The sequence below is a fragment of the Amyelois transitella genome, chromosome 6 (assembly GCF_032362555.1).
Source record: "Amyelois transitella isolate CPQ chromosome 6, ilAmyTran1.1, whole genome shotgun sequence".
Taxonomy (NCBI): domain Eukaryota; kingdom Metazoa; phylum Arthropoda; class Insecta; order Lepidoptera; family Pyralidae; genus Amyelois; species Amyelois transitella.
Genome location: NC_083509.1, coordinates 1,880,803 through 1,897,772, shown reverse-complemented (window position 1 = coordinate 1,897,772; position 16,970 = coordinate 1,880,803). Strand labels below are relative to the sequence as shown.

General features: G+C 35.1%; 1 protein-coding gene across 1 annotated transcript; it reads left to right on the top strand.

Annotated features, from left to right (window-relative positions):
* Window positions 1-2,392: 2,392 nt before the first annotated feature.
* Window positions 2,393-15,652, top strand: LOC106134544 (organic cation transporter protein). The gene is made up of 7 exons (XM_060944662.1): window positions 2,393-2,802; window positions 4,467-4,572; window positions 8,716-8,816; window positions 10,839-10,990; window positions 12,151-12,759; window positions 13,531-13,712; window positions 14,969-15,652. The coding sequence occupies exons 1-7, from the start codon at window positions 2,639-2,641 to the stop codon at window positions 15,173-15,175; spliced, it is 1,521 nt and encodes a 506-aa protein (XP_060800645.1). The 5' UTR covers window positions 2,393-2,638; the 3' UTR covers window positions 15,176-15,652.
* Window positions 15,653-16,970: the final 1,318 nt, after the last annotated feature.

Here is a 16,970-nt window from a genome sequence, read left to right as displayed (position 1 = left end):
TATTATGTACATAATGTCTGTAAACTTGGCCCGCACTTCCGCTGGTTAGATGGCATAATTGGAAGCCTCTTTTGATCGCAGATATCAACGTAATGTCGTGGGATCTACAACAATGGATATTATGCAAATGTATAGATAAAATGTATATCTGTATGTCGTGTGGTTTCTGTCAGAGAATAAAACAACTTCATATTTATCTGCGAACATCTCAATTTTTATTTGCAAGCGTTTAGAAATAATTACTTTATAATATAAACAATAATATACTTGTATTGAATTTTTGTTGTTGTTCAATTGTAAAATAAAATGTAATTTTGAAGTTCAATTTTTTTTTCCTTGATGTACTTACTTGAATATATAAATTAAATAAAAAATACTTAAATCATCATCAGAGTGTCGGTGGTAGAATCGGTAAGGTGTCAGGTAAAAATACGTTTATTTCATTCATTCATTCATATAGTCACGTCTATATACCTTGCGGGGTAAACTGTTTATGATAGAATTGAGATTCAAATAGCGACAGGTTGCTAGGCCATCGTCTAAAATAAGAATCCCAAGTTTATAAGCCTATCCCTGAGCCGTCTCTCACGACATCCTTTGGAAATGAAATGGAGCTGTCCTATTCTTCTTTACCCATTTATTCATTTTCATATTTATCACTTTGTTTGCGCCAATTAGTTATCTGTGCGCAATTTTCATAGTAAAAAAAAAAGAAAAAAAATCTTCCCGCCTTTTATTGAACGTTTACCGAATACACATCTTTTTATCGAGTCCAGAGTTTTATTTTGTCAAAAATTATTAATCAGGACTAGTTGTCCTACAATAGTAACACACTTGTTACCCTCCAATTTGTTCTATCCATTGTTATCTTACAAGTATTTTATTGGAATGCGCGACACATGTAAGAATTCAATTGTTAAGTTGTGTTTGAAATATCTAAAATGTGAAACAACAATAGGTTTATTTACTGACAGCATATGTGTCTGTTTACCATAAAGATATTATCATAAAACAATAAAAAACAACTATATTTACTTTGTTAAACTTTGTCGGCCGTTGTTGCGTAGTAGTTTAAGTGCTTGCCTCTGAGTCATAAGGTCTCTGGTTCGATACTCGGCCGGCACTTAAGAATAGGACCACTACATCTACTTACCGCGAATGTGCAGAAGTGACTGATGGAATAACTATTATTTTTTGCCATACAACTGAACGTGATCTTCCAGTCTTTTCGATATCGTCGGCTCTGTCTACCCCGTTAGGGGTTAAAGTCGTGATTATGTAAATATGATAAGTTTTTATTCAAGTTCCCGGCACCAATATAAAAAAATAGGACCACTCATTCTCTTTCCCACGGACGTCGTAAAAAGCGACTAAGGCTTATAAACTTGGGATTCTTCTTTTAGGTGGTAAGGTAGCCTTGTCACTATTTGAATCTCAATTCTATCGTCAAGCCAAAAAACCTAATGTGGCCTATCAGTCATTCGAAGACTGTTGGTTCTGTCTACCCCGCAAGTGATATAGACGTGACTATATGTATTAATGTAAGTTTTATTCAAGACTTTTAAGTGAATTCTCATTGTTTACAAATATTGTTCTGTCTGATTTATTTTTTACTTTCTCTGCATGCTAAGAATATCAATGGAATGCGTGGTGACCATCACTCACGGTCACAGACTAAATAGCCTTGACTTTCACTGTCGCATACGCATAAATTAATGTCAGAAATACGTTATGTCCCAAACAATGTTGTGAATTTGGCCCCTCAATATAAAAGAAAACGGTATTTTTAAATCGAACTATCTAATAGATCGATTTTCAGTGAAAATTGTACTTAAATAATTGCCTCTTTCCCAGAGGAAGAGGAAGAGACTACATCTTTCCACTTGCTATGATCCTTGCATACTTCTTTCGCTTCATCTACATTCATAACTGTCTTCATGCAAGCTCGTCGGTTTCGGCTACTTTTGACCTGATATTTTGATGAAGGTACCTCAGTAGAAATTGTGAACGGTATAAAAATCATAATGAGGAGCATTGCTGTTGTTTATATGGGCTATTTTTAAGAGCTAAATAAAAACTGGAGCTGCTTTGGTTATTCTGTCGAATTTCCTATAAATCAGTCTAGTAGATTGTGGTAAAAACAAAAAAAATAATTATAAACAAAAACAAATCTGTATGATACAAAGTTCTTGTATTCTTCAAAGTAACCTTGAATATTTCTTTAACTTAGATATTTATTCTCGAAGTAAGATAATTAAAGATCGATTCTTAAAAATGTCAATGTTTGTCTAGAAGAAAGTATTAACCCACATACCAAAGAGGGGGGCGTCTCAGTCAAACAATCATTTAACAATCACATTTACTGATCAGTCGGCCGTGGCGACCATGACGATGTTATAATGCCTCGCTCGACACTGCATCCGCGGTTCACTGGCTGATAACACTTGTTTGTCAATATAGTTTTAATTTTAAAAAAAGGTGGAGTTCGTATCATTGTTTGTGATTAAAAAAAAAGTTAATTTGAACCAATTGAAATTTGTGTTCGAAATATTCCATTTGCTTAGCAGAAACGTTCAAATTTCGAACTAGTTTTATTTTTTTTTTACATTTTGGAAGAACTGTACCAAACATTTTCAAAATGAGTGGAAATGAAAAGATAAGCGAGTTGGACAAAGTTTTAACGCAGTTTAATGTATTTGGAAGATATCATTGTCTTTTCATGTTTTGGTCATTTCTAGCGTTGGCTTCTAATGCTGTGTTTTGCAGTAATTTCGTGTTCTCAGCTGAAGAAGTTAGTTATAGGTAAGTTTTTCTTTTTTATTCTTGATATTTGTACACTTTATTTGTTTATTCATGATTCTTCTTGTAGGCGTTAGCCAAGCATCCTGTCACTATTTGAATCTCAATTCCATCATAAACCCATACAACTGTACGTGGCCTGCCAGTCTTTTCAAAACTGTAGGCTTTGTCTACCCCGCAAGGTATATAGACGTGACTATATGTATGTATGTATAAATGATATTGCAAAGCAAAGATATAAAGTAAAATTAATTAAATGAAGTGAGAATCACAGAAAATTATGAGCAGCATTTGCAATTAAATGCTTCAACATTAAACAGCAACATTTGAATAAAATAACAGTTAAAACGTTTTAAAGATTTCTTTATGGAACGTTTCATGCAACATTGATTTAAAATGGTAATTAATGAAGTTTATTGACTCCTTTCTTATCTTTATAGCATCAAATCCAGCAATCACTTTTTTTTTTTGATTTGATTTGATTTTGATTTGACTTTTGTTTTATGCAATTTATCTGCCGAAATTTCTAGCAAAATTTCCAAAATCACTTGTTTCTTTGTAATATCTTTATTGCATAGAAATTTTAACTTTTTTAATTAAGAAACACAGTAAAAAGAAAATAGTAAGTACATAGTTATAAAAGAAACTAATCACTTGCAATGGCGGACTTATCCCATGAAGGGTCTTCCAGTCAACCGGCAGTAGGTACAATATATTAATTACGGTTGTTGAAATTAAATAATTAATTCCTTTCGTCTTTTAATTTTACCATAAATTCGTATTTTATAACGACAATCATAGGAGAGAGCTGCTCTTTTTTAAAGTACCTACCGGGTATCATACAAATATTTCAAACATCATCTTCTCGTTTCATGATTTGTTTTCATTGACTATTTGTGAACATCCTGTATTTACACCAAACAAATGCCATGATATGCTGAACATGACGTCAAACCAAATGTAATGGAATCTTGGTAAGCTGGAAATGGTCATAGCTAGTGAAATGTTGTGGTATGCTGGGTTAAATGATCATATACATATATATACATAAATACGTACATACATACATAATCACGTATTTTTCCCTTACGGGGTAGACAGAGCCAACAGTCTCGTACAGACTGAAAGGCCACGGCTGTACGGATCAATGATGAAAATGATCAGAAATGTGAAATTAACAATATACCGTATTTCTGATACAAACAAACATACATACAATATAGTAGTGCCCTTGTACTGAATTTCTCTTTATTTTAAGTTATATTCTATTTTTTTCCCTTGATGTACATAAATATATAAATAAATAACATAAACACGTCTATATCCTTTGTATTATATTATACTAGAGGCCGCCCGCGACTTCGTCCGCGTGGAATCATTCCCGCGGGAACTCCGGGATAAAAAGTACATGTTATTCCAGTTCTTCAGCTACCTACATACCAAATTTCATCGTAATCGGTTCAGTAGTTTTTGCGTGATAGAGTAACAAACATCCATACTGACATACTCACAAACTTTCGCATTTATAATATTAGTATAGATTAGATACTATATATATATATAAATTGTGTAGTCCCCGTAAATCGTTTGCCCAGTTATATCAATTATAATTATCTGTCTATTTCTTAAATATTTTTATATATCTATAATAAACGCTATTGTTTCAGATGTAAAGATGAAGGTTTTGGTAACGACACGTGCACAAATATGGCAAATTCCACTGCAGAGTGCTCGGAGTGGACGTACGAAGATCCTAACAGTTTCGTTGCTGAGGTTAGTACCATCTTGTCTGTGTCAGAAAGAGTCTCTTGTCCGTGGATGAAAGGAGTGAGTTTTTTAGCCATCAGATCCTGGATTGGTTATATCAATAACCAATCCAGGATCTGATGGCTAAAAAACTCACCCCGTACTCCTTTTCAAAGAGATGAAGATAAAATATTAATATAAAATCTATACATATAATAAATCTATAGAAAGGTCAATTCTGTACATTGAAAATATTGAAAAAATAAATAGCAGGGGGTGTTACTGGATCGATACCAAACACAAAAATGTGATTAAAAAAATTTTTGTCTGTCTGTCTGTATGTTCAGGCATCACGTGAAAACTAACGGTTCGATTTTGATGAAACTAGGTATAATTATACCTTATTATCCTGGGCGTAAAATAGGATACTTTTTATCCCGAAAAAATACGAAGAAAAAAAATCTTAATTTTTCAGTTTATCCATAGACGTTGTTCTGTAGAACCGCGAACACACGTTGCGTTACCCGCAGTGGATTTAGCGCCGTAACCTGTAGCGCCGAAAGTCGGCTTTGGCTTGAACCGTTTGCTGCACAAGCGGGCCGCTACTAATTACTATGAAAAAAATACTACATAGCTACATTAATTCCCATCAAGCTGAAAATGAGTATAATTATTTAAAACACAATCAAAAGCATTATTTCAAAATTCCCAATGATTCCGGTTTAAGGAAAAAAACTTACTCACGGTCAAAGGTATAAAATGGGTATATCGCAATTTTCTTTAAAACGGTAAGTTTTTCAAATCGGAAAATAACCTCAGACATAAATTGTAGATCATAAAGTTATCTATAAAAAAGGTATCAATAATTTTTTTCATCAAAGCTACCGTTTCTGAGATATAACGATGCAAAAAGTTGCAAGCGTCATAATATGCATCCATTTCCACGCCACCTCTGAGGTAGTGTACAATTAGCGCGTTTTTTTTTAACATTTTTATTATTAAACTTGAAAAAGTCTGAAATAAGTTAGAATAAACACGTGTTTTCACTACGCAGTGGCACTCAAGACTAACTTTCGCATTTATTATTAAAAAAAAATAGAATAACCCTAAGTGAAGAAAATCATCTTAGGACAATAATAGAGATTACAATTAGCAAATTCAATGCAATAATCAAATTAAAACTAAAACTACTTATAAAAAGAAAGAAAAAAGATGACTACAAACTAAAATTTAATTTATAAATTGTACAGTCCTTCCATAGCATCAACATGCTGGAATGTGCCCAGAAGGCTGGCAGCATTGCCAATTCGAATGGCAATGCTGATTCTCTGAGCCAGATAATTTCCAGCCCTCCGGTCAAGAGATACCTCAATTAGCTTTTTCGACAATTGTCGGAAAAGCTGATGGGCAGATAGGCCCCCCGGTCCCAGAGTTTCTACCCCAAAAGGTTCAAAAGTATAGATATTACCGATAACTACATATTTGCGCCTTTTGAGGTTTTTTGCCTCATTTGAAGCAGAACGGCGTTAGATTTAGTAACCTGAAGATGAGACGGCGCAAGTGTGTCCACACAAGTAACATCCCACACCAAAGGCCGCCCCAATCTCCAGGGTACCAAAGTCATACCATCCGGTCTCTTGGCATCATCCTGAGCCAGACCGTTTCGTTCCTGAACGGGTGGAACATGGATGGTGGCAAGAGCACGGAGGATTATATCATTTAGGGCGGCATGGCGCCCTAAACGGCAGGCACTCCTAGGGCATGAGAGGCCGTGGTGTCCATAGCCGACAACGGTATCCCCGCAAGGACTACTATTATTAAAGACTAACGGTATTTCATGTGTTGAGCATTCTGAGATAAAGCAGCTATACGACCCTAGCCACGTACACAATTACACAGAGAGACAGATGTTGTCTCAAGGTTTCACTACAGTATAAATGAAGGGACTGGGTTTCATTATACTTATGTATATTTTATATTTTGAATTCAAGTTAAAATTACCGACAGAACAATATTTTTACTTATGTTACTGCTACATAGAGTATATACGAGACGTGCTTATGCATATCATGATGCTTGCAACTTTTTGCATCGTAATATCTCAGAAACGGTAGCTTTATTGAAAAAAAATATTGATTCCTTTTTATAGATATCTTTATGATCTACAATCTATGTCTGAGGTAATTTTCCTATAAAACTTACCGTTTTGAAGAAAATCGTGAAAATCCCATTTTCTTACCTTTAACCTTGGGTAATTTTTTTCCTTAAACCGGAATCATGGGGAATTTTGAAATAATGCTTTTGATTGTGTTTTAAACAATTATACTCATTTTCAGCTTGATGGGAATTAATGTAGCTTCATTCTTATTTTTTTGGTCTAAATTGACCGGACTGAAAATAAAATGGAGAAATAAACCATCTACGCGAAGACCGACATCCGCGCGGACGGAGTCGCGGGGGGAAGCTAGTAAATTAATAAATATATCACTAAGCCAAATAGCTGAATGTGGCCATTCAGTCTTTTCAAGACTGTTGGCTCTGTCTACCCCGCAAGGGGTATAGACGTGACCATATGTATGTATTATTAAGTTAGTAATATTAGTAAGAATTCTTGAATTTTCCATCGTCGAAGGAATTCTTCTTTTTTAATTTATTAATTTTGTTCATTGAGATAACCAGAAATTTAAATTATTATATCAATTGTGTATGTGAATTATTCCAATAGATTCGTGAGATACCTTGTATATTAAACTAATTTTTTATGAGTTATGATTTTGATGCCCTTCGAGTAATGCCTGGCAAAATAAGACAAAAATGTACAGTATAGAAAATATATATATCCCCGCATGGGATATAGATGTGATTATATGTATGTATGTAAAGAAAATAGAAGAATAGAATTCCCTGACCAAAATATGGCTCTGTTTATAAGACAATATCAAAATGATGTCATAAGTCCAGTTTTTATCGGGTACTAGTGTCTAAGTGCAACTTCTTACGGCAGTAAATTCCATATTTATCGTTTCCATAGAAATTGAAGAAAATCCTATTGTACTGTTTCCCTACATTAGTGTAAGGGTCTACCTTCTAGATATCAGTTTTCCACTTTTATAACTGTATATACATTTCAATCTCAATTCTATCATCAAGCCAAACAGCTGGCTTATCAGTCTTTTCAAGACGGTTGGCTCTGTCTACCCTGCAAGGAATATAGACGTGATCATTATGTATGTATCTATACGGAAGAGTTTTTATTAGAGTTATACTGTTATAGTAGATAAATAACTTACTATTGAGTCGTGATTATTTTCATTATCATTGGTAACGAGTATAGATAATATTTTTATAAGTATAGGTTATATTTAATAAAAAATATTATAAAACTGTTGTGTTGATTTTATCATTTTATGCCTTTGTTCTATACCTATTGAAGATTTACTGAGTCATTCTTAACACTCTCCTATAAGTTACCTGAATTAATTTTAATTACTGAGAGGGGAAAAATTGTGAGTAAACCTACACATTTAGACATTGAATGTGTAATCTTCATACAAGCCGGTTAGGTTTCTTTATTATACCAAGGTTACAGAAGACAGACAATAAGATAACATATAATTACGTCTATATCCCTTGCGGGGCAGACAGAGTTAACAGTCATCAAAAGCCTGAAAGGCCACGTTTAGCCGTTTGACTCGATTATAGAATTCATTAAACTATATATTTATTTCGATTCATGTACATTCATAATTTGCCGTCTGGTTCCCGGCATTTAAAAATAGGACCACTCCATATCTTCCCATGGATGTTGCGAGGGAGAGGCTAATGAGCTTGGAATTGTTCTTGTAGGTGATGGGCTGGCAACGTGTTACTATTTGAATCTCGATTCCAACATACACTTGAATGTGGCGTATCAATCTTTTCAAGACTGTTGGCTCTGTCTACACCGCAAGGGATATAGTTGTAACTATATGTATATGTATGTATGTACATCAATATTTGCAGCACGCCAGTTAAGGGGTAGTCTTGACTTGATTGATGATGAATATACAAGGTCAGTCGGAGGTCACTTGACTTAATATCAATCGGATCATGGTCATAGGCCAACCCTTGGTTCGACAAGTAAGTACCTAATGTCACGATAAGTAATGTAGTTACTCTTAATGTTTCCAGTTTGGTCTCGCGTGTCAAGATTGGAAAAGGACCTTGGTCGGGACTATGCACAGTTTCGGATACATGGTCGGCCTTCTACTCGTTGGGCCTATGTCAGACAGGTGGGTTTGGGTTCAAAGATATTAATTTACTCTCAAAAAAAAAAAAGTCAAAAAAGTAACTGTATGCCGTGTGGTTCCCTGCACCAATGCAAAAAAGAATAGAACCACTCCATCTCTTTCCCATGGATGTCGTAAAAGGCGATTAAGAGATAGGCTTACAAACATGGGATTCTTTTTTAGGTGATAGGCTAGCAACCTGTCACTATTTGAATCTCAATCCTATCATTAAGGCAAATAGCTGAGCGTGGCCTATCAGTCTTTTCAAGACTGTTGGCTCTGTCTACCCCACAAGGGATATAGACGTGACCATATATATGTATGTATGTAAAAAAGTAACTTACATGAGAACTATTTAAAAAATAAAAAAGTATTTACATTCGCCTCGTGCGCATACACATTGCATTCTAGTAATACATTCACTGTTTTTATCTTAACCAATAGGTATAAATAAAATATAAATATATACGGGACAAATTACACAGATTGAGTTAGCCTCGAAGTAAGTTCGAGACTTGTGTTACGAGATACTAACTCAACGATACTATATTTTATAATAAATACGTATTTAGATAAACATCCAATATATAACGTATATAGGTATCAAACACTATAATGATTATTCTGTACATACAAACATATAATCACGTCTATATCCCTTGCGGGGTCTTGAAAATACTGTTAGGTCACGTTCAGCTGTTTGGCTTAATGATAGAATTGAGATTCAAATAGTGACAGATGGCTAGCTCATCGCCTGAAAAAAGAATTCCAAGCTTATATCCCTAAGACGCCTTTTACGACATCTATAGGAATTTAACTAGCATAATATGAGATAACGAAAAACCTTGTTACAATACTACAAAATAAATTATTCCAACGACATGGCGTTAAAATCAAGACACATCTGTGTAGTTAAATCTTAACAATAATGATCCAAACGTGCCTGCGGATGGCTTAGACTTTGTAACTAAACTGTATGTGATGTGGTTGCAATAAAAGTGCATTTCTTAATTAAACTGAAAGTATACGGCTAAGTAAGAAGCCTGAGAGGATGAAAACTTGTAAATGCAACATCAATGTTGTTTATATCTCGAGTTCAGTACATTTATAATGTATTTGGTTAATTTGTCCGGGAATGTTCTCCCTTGGTAATACTCAGAAATAAAAATATCCTTAGCTACCCTTTACCCACTGGAAGTTTTATGTGACTAATTCTATCAAAATCAAAAATTATAGTTTATTTGTAACAAAAAAAAAACGCAATAAAATAATGTTGAGCCTGGTACCCGGCAACAATAAAAAAAGAATAGGACCACTCCATCTCTTTTCCGTGGATGACGTACATACATACATACATAAAATCACGCCTCTTTCCCGGAGGGGTAGGCAGAGACTACCTCTTTCCACTTGCCACGATCTCTGCATACTTCTTTCGCTTCGTCCACATTCATAACTCTCTTCATACAAGCTCGGCGGTTTCGGGTACTTTTGACCTGACCCTTTACCAGGACGTCCTTAATTTGATCAAGATACGTTCGTCTAGGTCAAAAAAGACATAAAAGTGGATGACGTAAAAGGCGATTAAGGGTTTGGTTTATGAACCTGGGATTCTTATTTTTTATTTGTTTGCTTGTTTGTTGATATAATCACGTCTAAATCCTTTGCGGGGTAGACAGAGCCAGCAGGCTTGAAAAACTGATAGGCAACGTTAACTGTTAGGCTTAATGATAGAACTGAGAATCAAATAGTGACAGGTTGCTAGCCCGCCGCCCAAAAGAAGAATCCCAAGTTATAAACATGTAAAATTATCTTACCACAATTTGGTTATTGCTTTTTTTTTTGGGAAAAAAGAATTTCCTTTTTACATACATACATATAATCACGGCTATATCCCTTGCGGGGTAGACAGAGCCAACAGTCTTGAAGACTGATAGGCCACGTTCAGCTGTTTGGCATTTTTTTTTCTTTCCTTTATAATCTTCGATTTAAACTAAATTTCCTTTATAATTTTCGATTATCCCTCAGGTTAGGCAGAAAGCTGTCTATAGTTATAACCGGAATGTTGGGCGGAGTGTTCGGGGTGGCACGAAGTTTCACGTCAAATTATTGGCTGTTCATTGCCTTGGAGTTTTTAGAAGGCGCTATAGGAGACTCCTGTTCCCCTATGTTCATATTGAGTAAGTTAATTTTAAGTATATTAGACACTAAAACAAAAGGAAACTTACGGTTAGTTCTTTTTTAGAACACATAACAATATTAGATGTCAAATTTTAAATCTCTACCTATAGGTTTTGACATACTTACATACCTACATACATAAAATCACGCCTCTTTCCCGGAGGGGTAGGCAGAGACTACACCCACACTACATACTACTACCTCTTTCCACGATCTCTGCCCACTTCCTTCATCCACATTCATAATTCTCTTCATGCAAGCTCGGCGGTTTCGCTTTAAGTTTTGACATTATGTTAATGTAGTCAGTCAATAAGGTTCCCCTCTTTTTTTTTTAAATGTATTAATAACAGCGATTCGTACTTTTGTTAAGTTTCTTCTTGCTCCTGGCTTATTACCGGTTGCATCCTCACCACTCTGGAGAAGAGCCTGGGAAAGTCCTGGACCATAGATGATTCAGGTTTTTACACGAAGGGATTCACATCTGACTTCCGCAACCTTTGCAGGTAAACTTAACCCTTATTGGTTCGATCATGGTTACACAAAGCGGAAAAGGTCGGAGTGGGAAGACCTAGACGAACGTATCTTGATCAAATTAAGGACGTCCTGGTAAAGGGTCAGGTCAAAATGTACCCGAAACCACCGAGCTTGCATGAAGAGAATTATGAATGTGGATGAAGCGAAGGAAGTATGCAGAGATCGTGGCAAGTGGAAAGAGATAGTCTCTGCCTACCCCTCCGTAAAAGAAGCGTGATTTTATGTATGAATGGTTACACATTTTTACCGTGCACCTTACCAATTCGACCACCGAAGTTTTTCTCGTTTCTTTACGAGACTGATGTACTTGTGTTAAGTTTGATTCTCTCTAAATTCAAAGTACTTAATTCAGTTCTGAAAGATAACTAGGTACTTTATACATTGGATGTTTTATACACACATACGTCACATCCTATCCCCTATATGAAACAATCACTATGTCATCCAGCTAAACGTAGCCTTACAATATTTTCTCAACTGTTGCCTGATGTGTTGAACACCCGAAATCTGATCAGGATTTCTCTTTATCGTAAATAAATTAGATTCTTTTTATTTTGTGTGTTCGTCTTAAGTATTAAAGTCAAATAATAGATAATGTTTAAATAACACTTCTTTTCTGTTACAGCAATTGAAATAGTATCATCAAGAAACAGACTTCTATTCTACATTCTATGTTCATTCGGATATCCATTTGGAGGCGTCTTGGTATCCCTTTCAGCATGGAAGTTTACATACTGGAGAACATTCCTCAGAGTCATTTACATGCCGGCATTATTATTTTTTGCCTACCTCTTCCTAATAGATGAAAGTCCAAGATGGCTGCTTATAAAAGGAAAGAAAGATAAAGCTATTAAAATAATAGAGAAAGCTGCGGAAAAGAATAAAATAAAAATTGATAAAACGCTTCTGGAAAAAATGGAGTGTGAGAAAGAAAAGAGTGTTAATTTCTTCAGATTGTTGAAGATGACTTTTGAGTCAAAGATAATTTTAAAGAGATTTCTGATATGCTTAGTCTGGTGGACAACGTCAACCTTCGTGGCTTATGGTTTATCAATAAATTCGGTATCTTTAAGAGGGAATAAATACGTAAATTATGCTCTAACATCGTTAATGGATGTTCCGGCTAATTTTATTATACTTTTGTCACAGAATTATTTTAAAAGAAAAGCACCATTGATCACATCGTTTTTGGTTGGAGCGTTTTTATGTTTGGCTCATCCATTCTTACCTGCCAGTGAGTAGCTGTCATTTAACTATTTATTACAAAATTTTAAATATTCCAAGGAATGACAAGTTCTTAGTTTTATTCTTATGTTAGAAGAGATTGAATACTTTTTATTTCAAATTTTTCAACTTTCTGCGTACTGTACGCCGTGTTTTATATTTACGCAAAGTCTTAAAGGATTTGCCTTATTTTATTGTACATACATACATATGTACATAAAATCACGCCTCTTTCCCGGAGGGGTAGGCAGAGACTACCTCATTCCACTATTGTAACAATCAAATATTAAATTATTATTGAAGTGATAACTTCTTTAGCGGCGTCGTGCACTTTTTGTGATGAGTACAAATGTTAAACTCGCATCCAAAAAATTGACCTGATTCGTACTTTTATCATCGGCGTGAAACCCGATATTTTTTTCTGACAATTTATTTTTACATACATACATATACATATATGGACACGTCTATATCCCTTGCGGGGTAGACAGAGCCATCAGTCTTGAAAAGACTGAATGATCACGTTCAGCTATTTGGCTTAATGATAGAATTGAGATTCAAATAGTGATAGGTTGCTAACCCAACGCCTAAAAAAGAATCCCAAGTCTGTAAGCCAATCCCTTAGTCGCCTTTTACGACATCCATGGGAAAGAGATAGAGTGGTCCTATTATTTTTTGTATTGGTGCCGGGAACCACACGGCATTGTATTATTCTTACAAAAGACATATTAATTTGGTTTTTATTTGATTTACATTTATTTTTGTTACATACATTTTCCAGATCTATCCTGGCTCTCCCTGATCATGTATATGGCGAGCAAGCTGATGTCCTCCTTCTACTTCACCATCACCTACATGTTCACATCGGAGCTGTTCCCGACTTACACCAGGAACTCAATGCACGCCTTATGCTCATCATTAGGAAGGATTGGATCTATAATAGCACCTCAGACTCCTTTATTGGTAAGTTTTTTTGTTTGGGTGCCGTGTGGTTCCCGGCACCAATAGAAAAGAATAGGACCGCTCCGTCTCTCTCCCATGGATGTCGTAAAAGGCGACTAAGGGGTAGGCTTATGAACTTGGGATTCTTATTTTAGGCGATGGGCTAGCAATATGTCACTATTTGAATCACAAATCTATCTTAAAGCCAAATAGCTGAACGTGGCCTATCAGTCTTTTCAAGACTGTTGGCTCTGTCTACCCCGCAAGGTATATAGACGTGACCATATGTATGTATTAAATTATTTTCTGTTTTACTTATCTCTTACATTACAGCCGTATTAAAGCCAACTAATTTTAGTTAAAAGCAGGTGTGGGCGGCCGACTAGTTTCATTTCATACAATTTGTTCTGCCGAGTAGCGTCCCTTAGGAAAATATGTCATAGTTAACTGCGGCGTGATGATTATGGCTGTGGTTGGTTAATTGCAAGTTCCCACGGAAAAAATATGTGGAGTATACTCCTGAGATATAATACTTAAACTTGACTGAGGTTTGAATTTAACTGTATCAAAAAATGCGAATAGTATCTATACTAATATTATAAAGCTGAAGAGTTTGTTTGCTTGTTTGTTTGAACGCGCTAATCTCAGAAACTACTAGTTCAAATCAAAAAAATATTTTTGTGTTGAATAGACCATTTATCGAGGAAGGCTTTAGGCTATATAATATTACGCTGCAACTATTAGGGAGCGAAGAAAAAATGGAAAATGTGAAAAAAAAAGGGGTAAATTATTCATCATTGCGAAAACGGTTCAAAATACCAAAAATATATGTAAAGAATTATTCCTTTTGAAATAATCTGAAAAAATGTCCGCGACAGTATATGTCTATCTTTTAAGATTAGCTCACTAGAACCGTTTTTACGGTAATCAAATATGGTCGAAATTAATGCATGATAAAGAATATTTATTTGTGAAAAAAATTGTGTTTGAAATCACTTTATTTCAATGAACATCTTAGAAGATTTTAAAATAACACCGATATAAAATTCACCCGCGCCGTAAAACATAACGCTGAAGAAGAGGCGTTGCTTGCGAGTGACGTTTTTTTGCGAATAACTATTTCACGCGGACGAACTCGCGGGCACAGCTAGTGATGAAATATTATGTAATAAAAAAGATGTATGATGTTTAAATTGTTATATTTTAAATTTAGTCAACAACATTTTTTATATCCAACATTTAAATAATTCAAATAAACTGCAATCATTAAATTTCAGATGCACTATTGGTCCGGTCTACCGTCTCTGGTCTTCGGCAGCGTCTCTCTGATAGCTGGTCTCATCACCTTCCTCGTGCCTGATACGGCAGACAATTCCTTACCAGACACCGTGAAGCAGGCTGAGGAAATAGGGAAAAAGGGGGATTTGAAGAAACCGGCACCGGATTTTGTTATAGATAAGGATAAGGACTGTTCTAGGTTATGATATGAGAAATTAGATGTTCTTTTATTAATACATACATAATGATCACATCTACTTATATCCCTTGCGGGGTAGGTAGAGCCAACTGTCTTCAAAAGACTGAAATGCCACATCCAGCTATTTGGCTTAATAAAAGAATTGGGATTTAAATAGTGACAAGTTGCTAGTCCAACGCCTTAAAGTAGAATCTTAAGTATATAAGCCTATACCTTAGTCGCCTTTTACAATATCTATGGGAAAGAGATGAGGTGGTCCTTTTTTCTACTGGTGCCGGGAACCACACGGTACCATTATAAAGATACAAAGGATTTGGATTTTGACACACACAGAAAAATATTCCTATCATCTGCGATACTATGATAACGAAGTTGGTATTCTTATCTATGTGATTCATTGTAAACACCATTTTCTATATAGTGCGAGTTGAAATCTAAATGTAAATCACTTTAAAGCGACATGAAAGTGAAAATGTATAATAAATGAAATGTAAGTAACTAATTTAACTTTTTCTAGTGATAATTAATTAAGATATTTATAAAAAATAAATTTATATTAAATTGTTTGTCTTTTTAAATTTCAATGGAACTGTAGTTTTTACGGGGATAAAGAGTTTTGCACTTTAAATTACATATAAATTTCAACAAGATTAGTTTAGCAGAAAACGCGTGAAGAAACAACAAATAAAAAAAATAGATATTTGTATTTATACATATATACATACATACGGCACGTCTATATCCCTTGCGGGATAGACAGAGCCAACAGTCTTAAAATTTTTAGTCTTTTATTTCTCACATACATACATACATATGGTTACGCTTATATCCCTTGCAGGGTAGACAGAGCCAACAGTCTTGAAAAGACTGAACGGCCACGTTCAGCGAATAGCGATAGAATTGAGATTCAAACTGTTACAGGTTGCTAGCCCATCGCCTAAAAAATTAAATCCCAAGTTTGTAAGCCTATCCCTTAGTCGCCTTTTACGACATCCATGGGAAAGAGATGGAGTGGTCCTATTCTTTTTTCGTATTGGTGCCGGGAACCACACGGCACTTGTTTTGTTTTATTTATCGATATAAACATAACCATAACACTTACAAATTACGAGCAACAACATGTATGTATGTAGGTATATATGTTACAGTTGAAACCCGTTTTTCGTTAGAACTCGTTTTTTCTAGGTAAAACTAGTTTTTACTAAATGCCTTTGTTAAAACTAGAATTAACTAATGCACAAAATTAAATATCAGTTAATACAAGTTCTTACTGGACAACACGCGTTTTTCCGAAGAGAGCCAGTTAAAACTGTTCCAACTTAGGGAAAACGCTTTCTATCTAAAAACTAGTTTAAACTGTAACATACGCATTGAATCTAAACTAAGACCGGTTGGCGGCAATAGCGTCGAACGAAACGTCGCCGGCAATTTTCAATTTGGCCACAGCGCCACCTGCCGGCGCTGTTGCAATATTAATCTCAGCACGGTGCAGGGGATAGGTACCGATTGTTTCAAATTTATAAAACATCCTGTGGGAGGAAATCATTATGGAGCAGAAACTGTGTGATTTTTGTTTCTTGTGTTTATCATTCTTGATAGTTTTCTGTATATAGATACATAGGTATACATAATTAAGTCAATATATAAACATACATACATACATACATATGGTCACGTCTATTGTCCCTTGCGGGGTAGACAAAGCCAACAGTCTTGAAAAGACTGAATGGCCACGCTCAGCCGGTTGGTTTAATGATACAATTGAGATTCAAATAGTGACAGGTTGCTAGCCTATCGCCTAA